Source organism: Nannospalax galili, unplaced genomic scaffold (genome assembly GCF_000622305.1).
Source record: "Nannospalax galili isolate Female #2095 unplaced genomic scaffold, S.galili_v1.0 scaffold487, whole genome shotgun sequence".
Classification (NCBI taxonomy): domain Eukaryota; kingdom Metazoa; phylum Chordata; class Mammalia; order Rodentia; family Spalacidae; genus Nannospalax; species Nannospalax galili.
Window position 1 is genome coordinate 1,081,772 of NW_008357047.1, and position 17,446 is coordinate 1,099,217.

Here is a 17,446-nt window from a genome sequence, read left to right on the forward strand (position 1 = left end):
TGAAATGGAGAAATGCATCCTATTTTGTAACAGTATGTTAACTGTGGATTATAATTATGGAGTGAAACCAGCTCCTCCAAGCAAAAGTGACCGATATGCATTTAATAGGTACAACATGCTGGAATAAAATGCCCAATAAAAAGGAGGGCAAACCTGCCTTTTATAATGCTAAATTACAGTGCTAATTAAGGTGCTACTACTGAAGGGGCTTTCCATCTATATCCTCCAAACTATATAAATAAGTGAATATACCATGATGAGGAATAGGAAAATCTAGAGGTTAGTGTAGGATCCAATTAACAATGCTTATTTGTACACACTTACCAAACTCAGTCTAATATACATAGTTTCTATATCCTGGGGTGGCCAAACTTTCTGAAGTTATGTAAAATATTTGTGGTATAATCTTATGCAATACATGTAAACATTTTATTCTTAAGGGGGAATATAATTTGCTATACCACATATTCTACCAATGTCCAAATGAGGTTTCCTCATGTTTACTTTCTAGGGTGAAAAAAAAAAAGAAAGATTTTTTAAATAATCATTTCATCGTTTCCTTTAGCATTTTTCTTTAATTGATATCTTTCATTTTCAATGTTTTAACTTAGTTATTTCTAAACATCTTTTGAATACAAATAAATGTATAATGCCTCATCATGAAAATATGATAATTTCATTAAAAATTGTGAGAGTTGAGAGATTCATTGGTCTATGGGCATAACATTAAGTCATTAGAAACAGTGTGATACTATAACTATTTAGTAGAAAGCTGGTATTGGTCTCTCCCTTATGCCCTCTGACCTATCTAGCCTCAGGTTCCTAAGCCTGATATCAATACTAGGTATGGGCTCCATCCTATGAAGTGGACCTTAAATCTAATTAGAGAGCGGTTAGTAATTCCCATAATTTATGTGCCACTGTTGCACCGGTGGGCACATCTTGCTAGGCCAGTTGTAGTTCACAGCTGGGTACAGTTGAGGATTGTTTTGTTTTGTTTTGTTTTCCTTCCAGTAGCATACATAGCACTTTCCAACTATGAAAGCTATGAAAGCTAGCAGAGATGAGGCTCTGAAGTCAGCACCAGCTTGATTTCTCCTTGTTTGTTCTATGACTCACACATGTAGTGTCTTTGGCAATAGGGTCTTATTATCAGGTTCTGGTAGGTAACTCAGAGCAGGGACAGTGGCCAGTAATTGTTTAAGGGTCTAAGGGACTCCTAGTCAACAACTTCTAGAGAGGGAGTCTATTCCTGACATTGAGGTTTTATTTTGTTAGTTTATGATATCTGGAAGGGACAATGTCCCCTTGTTATAAGGTAACTCCTTTTAATCTCTTTTTATAATGTATATAGTTAAAGAAGCTTCAATAGTGGTAGATTTCCATATGGCTTTTTCTAAAGGCCTTTAGTGTTACTTATCTCTCCCCATATTCCCTCCTCTCCCTGTCTTCCCATTTCCCACCCTAACTTACTCTAATGTTCCCCTGCCTCCTTAGTAGCACTGCATTCTACCACCCTTCCCAGGAAGCCACTCCCTCTGCTTCATGGGCATTTATTAGTTTCTTGGCTCCTCTGGATTTTCACATTGAAATATGTACACATATCTAAGATTTCAAGGCTGGCATCCAGCCATGAGAGAGAACATGTGACATTTGTCTTTATGGGTCTGAGTTACCTCACTCAAGATGATTCTTTCCAGTTCCATCCATTTACCTACAAATTTAATAATTTTGCCTTCTTAAAGAGCTGAATAATATCCCATTGTGTTTATGTACCATACCTTATTATCCATTCATCAGTTGATGGACATCTAGGTTCTTTCCAATTTCTGGATATTATGATAAGGGTAGTAATGAACAAGGATGAACAGGTATTTCTGGAGTAGCATATAAAGTCTTTTGGGTATATGTTCAAGAGTGGTATAGCTGGATCACATGGTAGATCAATTTCAGGCTTTTTCAGGAATCACCACACTGATTTCCATGGTGGCTGCACCAGTTTGCACATCACCAGCAGTGGTTACGAGTTCCTTTACATCCTTGCTAGTATTTGTCCTTTGCTTTCTGGATCTTAGCCAATCTGAGTGGGGTAAGATCAAAAATTCAATGAAAAAAACAGAATATACCAAAAAGAAAATAACCTATGAAAAAAATCAAAGTTATTATATTACAACTATTCTCTTCTTTCCATGAAAGGAGGGAGACATGCAAATACAACGAGCATACCACATACCAGAGAGAGAGAGAGAGACGGGGGGGGGGAATTAGATTGATACACATGAAACTTAGTGGAAATATTACATGAGGTTCCCGGTTTTTATGGATGCTTTTGGAGTAGATAAAAGGCAAAACCATATTTGCATTAAGTCTTGACTAGACATAAAGTAGCTAAAAGACCATCTATAATGGAAATTTGGTCTTTAATTATCAAGGTAATATGATGAGTCATTTTGTCCTATTGCCTTTGGAACAGGCCTCTGCCTTGGACAACTGTGCAACATTCACAAGCCCAGGAAGCCACTCCTAGTCTAGTCTCCGCCGTTCTTGGCTGTCAGTCACATCACTAGAGCACACTGATTCCAGGCCCTCAGCGTATCACTTTCCCTGCCCCATTTCTCTCACAAGAGCGTTTACCCTTCACTTTCAACAACCACAGAAACACTCCATACACTACTAAAATCAGAAACAGTTTGTTTTCCTTTAAGATTAGACATTGTCTCATTTTTTGTTTGTTGTTTCAGTCTTACTATATGACTTAGTAATGAGAAATTGTTGAGTGAGATATTCTGATGATGAAAATGATGCTAGTAATTTTTAAAAGCATCTTAATGATATTTAACAGGGATTCATGGTCAGCTGGGAGGAAATGATTCTACTCCGCTCTAGTTAGAGCAGACAGGACCTTCTGCTTTCCCTTCCAGCCTGCAGTACGCAAGGGGGAGGCAGGAGATAACCTTGTTTCAGGGCTGTTGTGGGAGGGTGGGTGGAACCTCACTGAGCAAACCTGGCATGGTGTAAATGCTGTCCTCAGAATCCTGGTTCCAAGGTTGCGGATCACCCTGTCATGGAAAATTTGCAGAGGACTAGCGATCAGACTGTCCTAGTTTCTTCAAACACTGGATTTTCCAGAGAGGAGGTTTAGTTTGACAAAGATGAGAACATGTTAATATTGTTCCTTTCATTTTTCTGCACCCAGTAGATGTTTCTCCTCCTCCCCATCCAGTTCACCAGGTTTTATGTAACTATCACTGTCTGAATAGAGTCACAGATGGACAATAGACAGGGACAGATGCTGGACCGATAGACACGCAGACACACAATGGCCTCCACGCTGTTTCTCCACATGCTTTGCTTTTCCCTATTATTTTTTAACGTGCATTTCCCGATACTCTCCACTGGAATTTATCTCAATAAACACATTCAAATACATAGTATTTTTCTAAAGGCGAGATTACGGTAGCCCTGACTCCAGGAATGAGGTACTTTAAAATCTGGAGGAACCCAATTAACCCAGAATGAACCCACAATTGACCTAGAATGTAAAAGTGTCTTTAAGCCATACCAGCACATATGTGTGAAAGATTTTCGTGTAGGATTCAAACTGTCGAATGAAGGCTCACAAGGAGACTTAAGAAACTGACAGTTTTAAAGTTTGTGAGAATGGAAACTAAATAGTACAAATTCAGTGAACCTAATTAATTTTCATTTGAATTTCAGAAACATCAAAACAATCTAATTGTATTTGATTTCCACTTTTTAAAAGTATATTAACTTAGCAAAAGAAAACAATCTAATGACCATCCTAAAGCCTGGATGTAATGTAATATATGTGAAGCTGATTGCTTTTGGAAGGGATTGCTTTTGAGCATAGAAATTTTCAAATTCAAAAAATAAATTAACACAAAAAATCTGTGCTCACGAAGCAGAGCTTCTGATACACAGGTTTAATTAAGCACACAGATTCAGAAGGTAGTTTTAATCCTATTTTCTAGTGTGTACTGTGAACCAAACCACCTCAGATCATAATATGTTATTTCTAGTAAACAAGAACCTGCATATAAATTTTCACACACGCATTCAACACATTCTTCCAGAGTAAAAAACAACATGTTTACTACATAAGACTAAGCATGTCCCTTACAAGAACAATCTGGCTCCTAGTTCGGCATTTTCTAAGGATGATGTACCTAGTGTCACAAATTCCATCACTTAGATCCCTGAACACAACACAGATGGTATGGAAGCCTGGTGGGATCTGGAATTTTTTGCTATCAATACGAATGAGATTATTAATCTGATTCCAATTCTAAATAATTGAAGAATCAACTCTTTGTACTGAGAAACACATTTGTTATCTGGTTTATATATCTGTTTATATATCTGTAATTTATATATATCTGTTTATATATCTGTAATTTGAATAAGCTACATTAATTATCTAAAAGAATTTCAATCTCTTCACTATCAAAAATTATGATGGCTACAGAGGTAGCTTAGGTGACAGTGTGCTTATCTTACAAACATGAAGCTCTGAGTTCAGTCTCTAGGACAAATATTAAAAAGTAGTTGGGCACAGTGGCTTCCTTTGGATTCTAGCACTGAGAAGACAAAGGCAGGTGGATCCTGGAGGGGTTACCTAGCCTACTTGTCAAGGGCCAGGCCAGTGAGAAACTCTGTGTCAGAAAAAGGTGTAGGATACCTGAGAGAGAAGAGCCAAGTTTATTCACTGGTCCTGTACTCTTGCACACACATGTACATGTGCACATGTGCAATACATGCACACATGAAAACACACAGGGCTTAATTTTTAAGTTTGAGTGAAATGAAAAATAAGATATTGGTGAAAATGATAATAGATACTGATGAAAAAAACTGAGTCAATATTTACAAACAACAACAAAAACAGAATGTGTAAAAGCTGCAAATTCAGCAACAAAAATCATGTTACACAAAATATAAAATAATACAGTCTAATTCTATTCACTCTGGCTTAGCATCATTTTGCTAGCCATGGTGCCCATGTTCCCAGGACCTCCTCATTCTGACCATCATTGATATGTCCTTATAATTCTGCTTAAATGGGTTTCTAATCTCTGTTTGCTTTCTGTCAGCTCTTGTGTTTTTTCTCTCTTCCAGATGTGGACAAGGATGGACTGGAAATCGGTGCCACGTCAAGTCAGGCCCTCCTGCCTCAGATTTCCTGAGCACTCAGAACAGTAGGCAGCATTTGATGAAACAAATTGTGTGGGAGATGTGATACTTTTGCTGCATATTTATCTCTTCCCTGGGTTTGGATTTCCAGATATATGGACTCTGCTGGGCATTGGGTTCGCAGTCCTCACGACCCATGTTGCTGTTGCCGTCTTGTATTTTATTGCAAACCGACGGGGGCTAGTGAGGTGAGTGGTGCCGTTTCATTCTCAGGGTTGAATGAAACATGTACAGCGCGGCCATTTTCTGAAACATTTCATTCACTGTATTTCCATTCTGCCCTGTATTATGTGGGGGGAGTTTTAAGGTTCACATACTCTGAGGGCTTATTTTACTAGAGAGACGCAGCAGCATTTTTCAAATCGTTATAATAGGAGCCTTTCTGGAAGCACAGATGGAAGAAAGAAGGACATCGTTCAAAGACTCAACAGAGCTGGATCTAACTCCATCATGTGGTGCCCAGAGAAGGCCTCAGATCTGCAGTGGAGAACCTTCCTGACTCATACAGTGAGGCTGGCCGGGGTTCCAGCCAATACTCCCTTCCCCCCAAGCAGCACACAGGACAGAGGCCAGGATCTGTGGGACTGAATCAACTCTACAGGCTAGGCTATTGCGGAACTCAGAGCCCCCTAGCAATCTGCAGAGCCATTAGAGATATTGGAAGTTTCTAACCCATCACAGCTCTTGTTCACTGGGATAAATTAGAGATCACCCCAATAATAAGGGAGTTGACATATTCACAAACTCACCAAGATAGGGGTTCACAGTAAGTATGCATGAAATTTTAAGAAATGAAAAAAAAACATGCATCTTTTCCTTACACCTGTATGTTTGGTCAGATTTAGACATGCTACACTGGTTTGCCATAGAGCAATGGATATTACATCATTTTCCTTCCTCCTTGACAAATTCCCCTCAGACCTCCAGCCTGTAGTCCTTTATCTAGCAAACATCCATCTTCATATCATGAATTAAGGAAAATTTGTTATAGAACTATAGTATACCTTACCCAAAAATACATTTTAAATCTATGCCCTTCAAGAAGATAATATTCATGTATCAATTTTTACTTATGTTTACTTGACTAAAATATACCAGGCAAGGTCGGCATGGTGGTGCATGCCTTTAATCCCAGCACTCACGGAGCAGAGGGAGGTAGATCTCTGTGACATCGAGGCCAGCCTGCTCTACATAGTGAGTTGCAGGCCAGCTGGGGCTACGGTAAGACCCTGTTTAAAAGAAAATTATGTATGTATATATAATTCATATAATTTTTAATATATATTATCAGGCAACGCATGTAGGCAGACATGGATGAGATGCAATCTAGACTCGAAGAAGCTTTCCTTCTAGAGGCAGAAACAAACTCATAAAGCCTAGATGAGATATTGTCAGTGTGTGGGAATATGCATATGCATTAGTTGAGATTCTTACATTGTGTATGAGAAAGAGAAGGAAGGGAGGGAGAGAAATAGAGAGAAAGAGAGACTAGTTTTAAGAAATCGTTTCATGCTGTTGTCTTGCCTGGAGAGGTAGAAACCTGTGGGGCACAGGCTGACAGACTAGAATTTGAAGTCAGAGGCGAAGGTGCAGCCCTGAATCCAAAATCTGAGCTCAGACCAGCAGGGGAGGCTAGATTTTTATTTTCTTCTCGAGAAATTTCAGTCTCTGTTCTTGGAGGGCCACCCATATTGTGGGTTACGTGGAAAAGTGACTGTATTTAACTTCAATCAAATTGCTTTACGTGAAGTCAATTGATTTTAAATGTTGATTGCATTTGAAAAAAAAAAAAAATGCCTTCACAGAAACATCTAGAACTAGATCAGTGTTTGACCAAACAACTGGTGGGGGCAGCCTAGCTTGAACAAGAACATGTGAAGTAGTGAGCACATGCATGGGCTATTCACCTAGCACCGTCCCTAATTCACACCTTCTCAGTCTGTAACTTGAGGCTACTTAAAGCTTCTCAGGCAAATCTTGAGATCCTTGTGCCACAGTGTGACAGTCACCAATCCTTTCTCTGTCCGATTTCTGCTTTGTGTGTGTGTGTGTGTGTGTGTGTGTATACACATGTTCATGTGGGTGTGTGCACATGAACATGCAGATGGTTGTGTGCACATGCTAGTGGAAAGCAAAAGGCAACACTGACATTTCCCTCAGTTGCTCTTCAGCTCGTTTATTGAGCAGGGTCTTTCTCTGACCCTGGAGCTCGGTCACTGATGCTGGCCAGTCAGGCTGCCTGCTTTTATTCCTCCACACACCTCTGTGGAGGTTCCCAGAGCATGCCACCATATCCAGCTGTTTACATGGGTACTGGGAGTTGAACTCGGGATCTCCAGCTCCTCCTGCCGGCACTTTCCTGACTGAGCCGTCTTCCCAGCCATTTCTTCAGTATTTATGACGCTCAGTTGCACTTTTTCACGTCTTTGTTCTTCCTTTGTTGATTTCTGCTTCTCTTTTCCCTCTTCCTATTTCTCGGTCCATGTAATTTTAATTCTCTCCCTGTTTTTCTCTTCAAACGGCATTCACTATTTAAAAGGGCCCAAGTAAAATTCATTCTCACACACAGGTGAAGTGCATATATTATTATCATGGGGTCCAGAGAAAAGTTCACCCCCCCTCAAAAAAAAAATCAGAACCACATTAACTCCTTAGGTGATAGAGGGCATTTCCTTACAGTCCATAGGGTGATCGTTTCATGAGACGATTCCAGCCTCTATTTCTGTCTGCACCCAGGAACCAAGCCTGCCGAGAGGGTGTTGATGTTTCTGATCCAACCCAGGGCTTCACCGTCTTCCTAGTCCAGCGGTAGCCTGGGTCAGACATTTTAAGGCTACAGTGAGGGAAGGTTGAAAGGAAATAGCGGACTTCAAAGAGGATTGGATTAAGTATTCAGCACTGAAAGTGGACGCAGTTATGGCCATGATGCATGATGGGAGGTCAGGATCTGAGAAGTGGATCAAGGAATACAGTGAACAGGAAGTACAGGAAATGAAAGATTGCCAAGTTAAAATCACTTTCCATGGGATTTGTTTGTTTGTTTAGGGTTTTCTCTGTGAAGCGGGAAACTGTGCATTCGGCAGGCAAATTCTCTATCCCTAAGCTGTAGCTCCAACTCTGTAATGCTTTTCTATTTCTAATGCAATCTATTTTTTTTGGTCTTTTTGAGACAGGGTCTCCCTGTAGCCCCAGCTGTCCTGGAACTCACTATGTAGACCAGGCTGGCCTTGGACTCACAGAGATCGGCCTGCCTCTGCCTCCCAAGTGCTGGGATTAAAGGTGTGCGCCACCACGCCCAGCACACTCTTAGTTTTAAATTACCCTACAAAGTAGCAGGTTTCCTTGTGGCGGTCTCCTGACCCTTAGCTTGGGCGAGCCCTCAACCGCTCACTTCTCCTTGCCCCTCCCTGCTTACAGTCCACCATCACACCTGTTCTTAGCTCTCCCCACTCCTCTCCCATAAAGCCTCTTTTTTTCTTTTCCCTGGATGGTTTCTGGTTTTGTGATGTCTACACACACACTCAGCCCCACATAAATACAACACATACATAAAAATTAGAAGGTAGGAATCTCATGTGAGGGACAACATGATGTTTGTTTTTCTGAGCCTGGATTATCACAATATAATATCTTCCAGTTCCATTTTGCTGCAAAGTTCATGCTTTTACATTTCTTTAACTGGCTGACCTGGATGGCTGGGCAGGCCCCCCTTCTTCCTCACAGATCTGCGTGCATCCCTCCAGAAGCTGTGCGCTGGGTTGAAGAGGATAGCCTCCTTTGATAGAGGAGGACCTTTCTTTGGTCAAGGATAATAAGGGTAGCTACATTCCCTGACAGAACCTCCGAATAGGCCCGCTCATGTTTTTCTTGCCCTCCGATTGTCCTCCGTCATCTTCCCTCTCCAGGTGGTTTCTCTTTCTGATTTCTAAAACCTGCCCCACTTGCTGCCTCAAAGTTTTTTACTTCACATTACTGTCTAAATCAAATACCAACAAGACAGTGTCTTGTGAGCCATCTGCCTTGCCCCCACTTCACACCTTGCAGTGGAGGGCCAATGACAGCTTTACTCATGTATGGAGAGGGGAAATTCCTCAAAAGAACCAGTCTTGGGCCACGGGGGGTGGCTCAGGGGGTAAAGGAGCTTGTTGCCAAGCCTGATAGGAGTTTCTGCTCCAGAACCCACATGGTGGTAGGAAAGAACTGATTCCCACAAGTTGTCCTCTGACCTCCACACAATCCTCCCAAAAAGTAAACATAAGAAAAAAATTTACAAGGAACAAACCAGCCTAACCCAGCCCAAATGCTGAGCAGAAGTGAACCAAGAAACCATTGACCTCCTCTATTGGAAGTTCAGCCTCGGGGATTTCTCAAGGGAATGTGGCACAAATGACATCGGGCCTCTTCCTGCACACACTCAAATTATATATAGATTCTTCCAGAAGGAAGACTCTGATTAGGAGCAGTGCATCTGGCAGGTTACCACTGCATCATGTGCTTTTCCTCAACAGTCCCCCTCTTTATCTTGAATGTTTTCTAAATCTCATACTAAAATAAATTTGAGAGATGTTAAATCACCCAGGAATTGGGGGGGTATGCAAAATAAAATGTGATCCCTTCCCCCCACCCGTGTAGATTTGAGGCAGCCTAGGATGCAGAGGGACAAGACATATATTCTTATGGTCTCCCTCCCATTCCTCTCCCCCCTCTCTTCTTACTTTGATCAAAGGCTTGGCTTTTTCATTGAAGTCAGATGGTGTTTCTATAATTTCTGTAATTGTACCAAATTTTATAATTGTACTAACTTTAAGTAACCTCTTTGATATTTTATGAAATTATTTGTGTATAGGGCATGGCCGCATTCATGTGGGTGTGTGCATGAGTGTGTGGTGTATGTGTGGGTCTGTGGGTGTCCCTGCATGTGTTGGCACATATGTACAGAGGCCAGTGGTCCACGTCAGATATCTTCCTTAATCATTGTGCAGTTATGTGTTTTATTTACTGTTTGAGAACTTCATACATGAGTATAATACGTTCTGATAAAAGTCAAGCCCTGCTCCCCCTCTTCTTATACCCTTCCCCTCACTTTTCCCTCCTAACTTCATCTAATTTTTTTTTTTTTTTTTTTTTTTTTTTTTTTTTTTAAAAAAAAAAAAAAAAAAAAAAAGAGGACGATAAATCTTTCACTGTGATATATCAAAATAACAGCTGTCCTGGAACTCACTATGTAGACCAGGCTGGCCTTGAACTCACAGAGATCTGCCTGCCTCTGCCTCCTGAGTGCTGGCATTAAAGGTGTGTGCCACCACGCCAGGCCCCATCTAATCTTTTTTAAACTGAGTTCACATAGTGTTGCCATTATGTGCATGAGTGTGGGGCCATCCACTGGAACATGGGCACCTTATCAGATCACAAGGAAATCTGGCTCTCCCGCCCCAACTTTTGGGTTCAAGTGTGCAACAGCCTGTAGTGTCCAGAAGGCAGTTTCTCAGCAGTAATCTACCACCTCTGCTTCTTACACTCTTTCGTCCCGTCTTCCAGGATGACCCCTGAACCTTGGGTGTTGGGGTGTCGACATTCCATTTAGGACTGTGCACTCCACAATTTCTTATTCTTTACACTTTGACCAGTACTGAGTCTCTGTGTTATTAATCGCTATATATTGCAAAAAAAAAAAAAGCTTTTCTGATGAGGGCTACAAGCTGCACTAGTCTATGGATGTCAAGATATGTATTTAGGAGGCAGTTTAATACAATGTCTGTTTACTAGAATAATAGTAGTATGTCCTCCCCTAGGGCTAGGACCTACAAAGCCATGACTTCTTGGCCCTGTTAACAGTGCTGGCCATGAATGCTGTCTTAGTTACCTTATATGAGGGTTAGATAATGCCTCTCCCAGATGCCACAGGCTAACAACAATAACAGAAACCCAGTGCTAGGTGTGGGTTACCGACCTTCAAGTTGCTGTTCAGTAGAGTCCCATAGAGCCCACCGCCAAACAATACAAGCTGTTGCCGTTGCTCTTGATTACCCATAAGAACTTCATGGTAAGATGCTATGGTTGAAGACACTGTGTGGGAAACAGAGAAATCAAGCTGGTACTCACCTGGAGGCTTTATGTTTATTCGTTAGCTTCCATAGTGCTAGAAGGTGCTATACATGATACCAGAGAAGAAAAGTAATTGGTAGTCTTAGGCAGCTGTGAACCCTGCCAACTACAGTAACAACTAGCCTAGCAATACATACCCATTGGAGCAGTAAGTCTGGGGAGTGCCCAAGTGCTTCTTGATTAGAGTTAAGGTCTTCTCCATGACACCTTATTTTTTGAGACATGGTCTCTCACTAAACCTGGAGCTCATCAGTTCAGCTAGGCTGGCTAACCAATAAGCTCTTCGAATCCACCTGTCTCGACGTGAGGAGTTCAGTACTGTGTCATGGGTGTGAGCCACTGAATCCTGAATGTGGGTATTGGGGATCTGGATTCATGCAGTCATGCTTGAGAAATCACACATCTGAATTCATGTTCACATTCACGTTTTCACAGTTTGCACGTTACCAACTGAGCCATGGCCCTACATCTTTATGGAATTTTTTTCATGGAATTATTTTTAAGGAACTTCTAAAATAGCAAATAAATTTTTTTTATAAATATTACACTTACCAAAGGGTTTAAAAATTTAGCTACCAATTTAAAACACAAAGGGAGGCCTGTAGGAGAGGAGACTCACTCAGCAAAGTGTTTACCATGCATACATGAGAGCCTGCTTTTGATCCCTGGAGCCCTCATAATAAAGCCCTGTGTGCTGGCCTGAACTTGTAATCCTAGAGCTGGAGCAGCAGAAACAGCAGATCCCTGGGGCTCCCTGACCAGTCACACTAGCCTGCTTGGTATGTTCCAGAGCAGTGATAGACCCTGTCTCAAATGGGGTACAGAGGAGGGAACATCTGAGGCATGATTGTCATCTGGCCTCCACACACATTGGCATTTACACTCCTATGTCCGTGTGCATACACACACACAAACATGTGTATATACTTACACACAAAAAGTTTAAATATATAAAAGTTGATTCAAAGTTCGATGTGATATAGTTATTTCAGGGAGTACTTTCATGATGGCATTCAATGACCACAAACCAAGTTTAGGTTTTTACTGTCCCCGTCTTTCTACACCCCCCTCTTTAAATAAGACTTAACCATTCTGCAAAAGTACATGAGTTTCCACATCCTGTTACTGGCATAGCTATCAATAGCTGCAATCCTATCAATGTTAGACACTCAAAATACTGTCCTCAACAATGGTGGTGCAAGACTTACTAAACGATCTTGCAACTTAAGCATTTCCATTTAGTGCTCATCTTTATGTTAGTAGCACATAGCACTGCACGAATAACTGGTACGTGATATTACATGTTCCATATTCATTACATGATTATTGATGATTATCAATGCTTTATTGGGCATTACAGAAAATCATTACTTGATAGGTCCATTGATTACATTCAAATAAAGATAATGCATTTGAAATTTTAAATGTTTTATTTATTATTTTTATTTTACGTGTATGAATATATTGCCTGCATGTATGTAAATCACCCATGTCGTGCAATGCCTATGGAGGTCAGAAGAGGGTGTTGAATTCCTCTGGAACTAGAGTTACAGATGGTTGTTAGCCACCAGGTGGGTGCTGGGAATCCAACCTGGGTCCTCTGCAAGAACAGTCAGTGTTCTTAACGACTGAGTCATCTCGCCTACCCCCTTTTTAAAAAAAATTATTATTTTTATACATTTGGAATTTTAAAACAAGCCATTTTGTCCTAATATGAAGTGTTTGACCAAGAGATGATTAAGTACAGTAACAGTAGCTTACTTAAAAATAATCCCCAAATCTAAATGTACACAAAAAAATTATTTCAGTAGGAAATTATCACCCTCTCTAAATAAGCCTTGACTGTAAGATTTTTATTAAATGTTGTAAAAAGAAGCTATGGACACAAGAGACCCTTGAGTAACTTGAAAGAAAAATTTTAATTAATTTATTTTAAAACATAGTCTGGAGATGCTGGAACATAGTGTTCAAACAATGCTAAGGACAGGAAAGAGCCTCTTAAACTGCTGTTGGAGAATTTATTTCCTGGGTTTTGTTATAGTTCCCATGGCCTTTAATTATCTACTTGCCACTTTGATTACAGGGAAAAGAGAGCACCTCTAGTTATCTTAATCAAATTAGAGAGTTTAACACAAGACACAGGATGGTTGCTAGAGGTCACGGATAAGCATAAATGAGGTGGACCCAGAAAGGCCTGAACCCAGTGGAAACCCTCGCCTGTGCCTCTTCTGCCTATTTTTGCCTGCCTGCTTTGTGAGTCTCTCTCTGATATATGTCTTCTACTCTCCGTCTATATAACAAAACTGTTCACTAGAGGATGAGTGTGACTTATTTGCTATCACCCTATATGTGTAGGGAAATGAAATCCTTTTCTTCTGGTTCAAGGTCCACATTGTACAGGAGAACCTTCTGGTTAGCCATCTAGAATCTGGCTCCCATTTCCAGTCAAATCACATAGGAATTAGATATGGAGCAGATCAATAGCACACATATGGTACCACAGAGCCCATTCTGAGATTCCTGAGTGATGGGATTGGGTGAGGGAGAGAGATGTCACCATGAACAGTCTCTCGGGATATCTAGTATACCTATTCCAAAATGTACCAGAGTTTTTATTCATGACACTATAGAAGTCCCAGATAAAATATGGTGGCCTTCAAGATTTGTTCATGATGTCTCAGCAGGCAAAAGTGGTACCTAGTAAGATGTTGTTATCAAATCTGTGCCCTTGGGTCAAGATCCAAAGATGCATGTTCATACTGAGCCATTTGTTGTTCTTTATCTACAGCCAGGTCAGACCCATTCCTTTCCTATTTTAGAAAATATTGTCTTTGGGAAAATTTTGCAACAAATTACAGTTTATGATCCTGCCTCAGGGCAGATACCCTAAAATAGTGCACTAATTTAATAAATAAGTAGCAAAAAGTGTAAAATAAATATTTCATCTACCTAGGCCAGGAAATAAAAAGCCCATGTGAAAAAGTACTTAAAAAGTTTAAATGTGAAATATTCTAAATGCAGGATTATAAATTAACTTAAATGACTACAACAAAATGCCATGGAGGCGTTGACTCAAGCAATAGACATTTATGTTTCACTGTTCATATTTCACTGTTCTGGAGACTGGGATGTCCCAGATAAAAATTCAGTAGATTTAATTCCTGATAAGCCCTATTCTGTCTTGCTTGCAGATGTCCATCTCCTTCCTGTGCCCTCACAGGCCAGATAGTAGAAGATCTGGTATCATTTCTTTCTCTTTTTTTTTTAACTCTAAAAAAATTTTTATTTATTATTTTTATTTAAGTGTATGCATGTATTGCCTGCATGTAGGTAAGTGCACCCGTGTCGTGCAGTGCCCATGGAGGTTAGAAGAGGCTGTCAGATCCCCTGAAACTGGAGTTACAGACAATTGTTAGCTGCCATGTAGGTTTGCCATGTGGGTGCTGGGATTATTATTAGCTGCCATGTGGGTGCTGCCATGTGGGTGCTGGGATTCAAACCCAGGTCTTCTGCAAGAACAACCAGTGTTCTTAACCACTGAGCAATCTCTCCAGCCCCCATTTCTTTCTCTTAAAAAGGGTATTAATCAGAGCTGGAGAGATGGCTCAGTGGTTAAGAACACTGGTTGTTCTTGCAAAGGACCCGAGTTCGGTCCCCAGCACCCACATGGTGGCTCACTGCTGTCTATACCTCCAGTTCCAGGGGACCTGATGCCCTCTCTTGACCTCTGTGGACATTTCACAACACAGGTGCACTTACATACATGCAGGCAGTACGTTCATAAAATAAAAGCAGCAAATAAAATATTTTTTAAATAAAAGAGTATTAATCTCACCAAGGGAATCTGCAGGCTCATGACCACACATAAGCCTAATTGCCGCCCCCCATACCCCACTTCTTAATTCTATCACTTTACGGGTAATAGCTTTAACATGTGAACTTGAGGGTTTACCAGTACTAGCATATCACTCCAGTGTGTACACCAGTGGAATGGTTGCTGGGAGGAACAGTGCTGCTCTTAGGGATGTCATCTTACTCAAGTCTCATAACTCAATTACACAAGCATTCATGAAGAATTCTCTTGCGCCTGTCCTGAGAGGGTACAAAGACATGTCAAATAATATTGCTTTCTTCTGGTTCATATTAAATTGTTATATGTTTGATTCTAATGTACCTGTGTGGAAGTCTGTCTGTATGACGCAGTATAGACCAAAATACTACAAGAGCAACCTGGAAGGGGAGAATGGTGAGAGGGGTGTTACTTGCTTATATTTCTGATTTTAAAAAGAAACATGTTTAGGATCTCAAATTCTGGAGTAACTGCCTATATTCCCATCAAAGATGGAGATAGTTCTCTGCATTTCCTGAACGAGTAGTTCTGGCTCTAAAATAAAGCATCTATTCCTTTTATATTAAGCTTTTCTGCCAGATTCTCTCCCACTGCAAACATATTTCATTAAAATGGGAATCTTTAAAGCCAGAAGCTTAGCAGCCATTCAAGTTTGAGATCCCCTGATAGGCCTACCTGGGCCAGCAGTGGAAATTTATTCTAAGCAAAAATCAAAACATTGCATATTCTCTACCCCAAGCCATCCAGTTGCTTCGGTGACTCAAGAGTCCCTTGTCAGTTTGTTCTGGTCCCATAAATAAACTTACAGACCAGAATGACACTAGCACAGAAGTCAAGGTTGTCTCAGAGGTTGGTAAAACCTTTGCCCTCTCTGTGTCCATGTCTGTATTCACCCATAAGAAGAAAAACTGTTCTCACAACCAGAGATCCAGGAATTAAACTTCCAAATTGCAGTTCCCTGTGCATGTAGTGGTCAATCTTTGACAAACCTGTTCACGTTACTATTTCAGCAAAGAAAGATAAATGGACAAAAGGATTCTTCAAAACAGAGGTGAGCCATAAGTGTGATGCTGCTCCCTTTCTCCTTTTTCCTCTTCCCTATTTTGAAGAGATCCTTAAGTAACCTGTTTCCAGATAAGTTTCTGTAATTCTAACTCTAATTTTCTTGTTCTATAAAGGTAGAAAACATTCAAAAAGGATGCCCCAAGCTCACAAAACATTCTTCTTTCTACCTTCTGTACAGACAGTGGAGGAAGTTAGACCTTATTCTCTGTAGAGGGAGAGGTACCCAAGGCAAGTCTTGAGGTATTACTTGAAGGTGGTACAGTCTGGGGAGCTGGCAATTCAAATGGATGCATGAAGAGGGCTGTAAAGAGGAGTTAGGGTCTGTGTTGAGATTTGGAGGATGCAGAAATCTAATGGAGTTCAAGAAAAGAAAATATGGAAACTTATGGGTTCAAAATGGTACCAGGAACTATAGCATATAGGGAAATGAATAAATTAATCTTTAAAATGTATGTGGTAGAGATGAGGGTTTAGTAGTGTTTTTATGTTTACTAAACAGATGGTTCTTGTAGGCTGACCCTGATACAGAGTTTACTAAGGAGCCCCTGCCACCTGTGGTTATAGTGTATGTGGTCAAAGAGGGATAGTTAAGGCGGGAAAAAAGAGAGAAGGGCTAGGAATTCACAGCCTGAGGGTCTGTAGGTAGACCCCACACATACCACCACTGCCTTTTCTGACTCCCAATAACACTTCCTTCTTTGTCCCTCTGGCTTACGGTAGTGAAAGACCTAATTTTCTCAATCCCACATTTCCTCCCACCATTTCTGTATTCTGATCATGCTTTTGTAAACTGACACTTTATTAAACAGGTTTTCTTTTCCTATTTGAGAATATCAGCCATTTCCCACCAGGGACCTACCCAATGCAAGTGAAGAAAGTGTCTTGAGTAAATGAATGCCAAGATTTGGCCTATGTTCTAAAGAGAGTGTGAGAATAGCGATTAAGAAGACAGTTGGCAGTCTAAGGCTACAGTCCTATTCCGGAGGATCAGATAGACAATGTGAGGACTTGAATTTAAGAAACAAGATTGATTTAATAAAGGTGAGAAAGAGGTTGATTATATGGTATTACACTTAGGTGACAGCATTGTTGATAGATGTACAGAGACTCCCTGCCCAAAAAAGGGGGTTGGGTTGTACAGTAGAAAAGTGAACTGCTTTGATACTTCTTATTTTATGTGTCAACTGATGAAACGTGACGAAGCTGATTTTCTCA

At 40.6% G+C, this 17,446-nt stretch overlaps 1 protein-coding gene across 1 annotated transcript in view; it reads left to right on the top strand.

Annotated features, from left to right (window-relative positions):
- The window catches only part of Malrd1 (MAM and LDL receptor class A domain containing 1), a 721,844-nt gene that overhangs the window by 661,958 nt on the left and 42,440 nt on the right, over positions 1 to 17,446 (top strand). The window contains exons 36-37 of the mRNA XM_029557135.1: positions 5,137 to 5,216; positions 5,303 to 5,399. Of these exons, the coding sequence (XP_029412995.1) occupies positions 5,137 to 5,216; positions 5,303 to 5,399 (177 nt within the window). The remainder of the gene's footprint in view (positions 1 to 5,136; positions 5,217 to 5,302; positions 5,400 to 17,446) is intronic.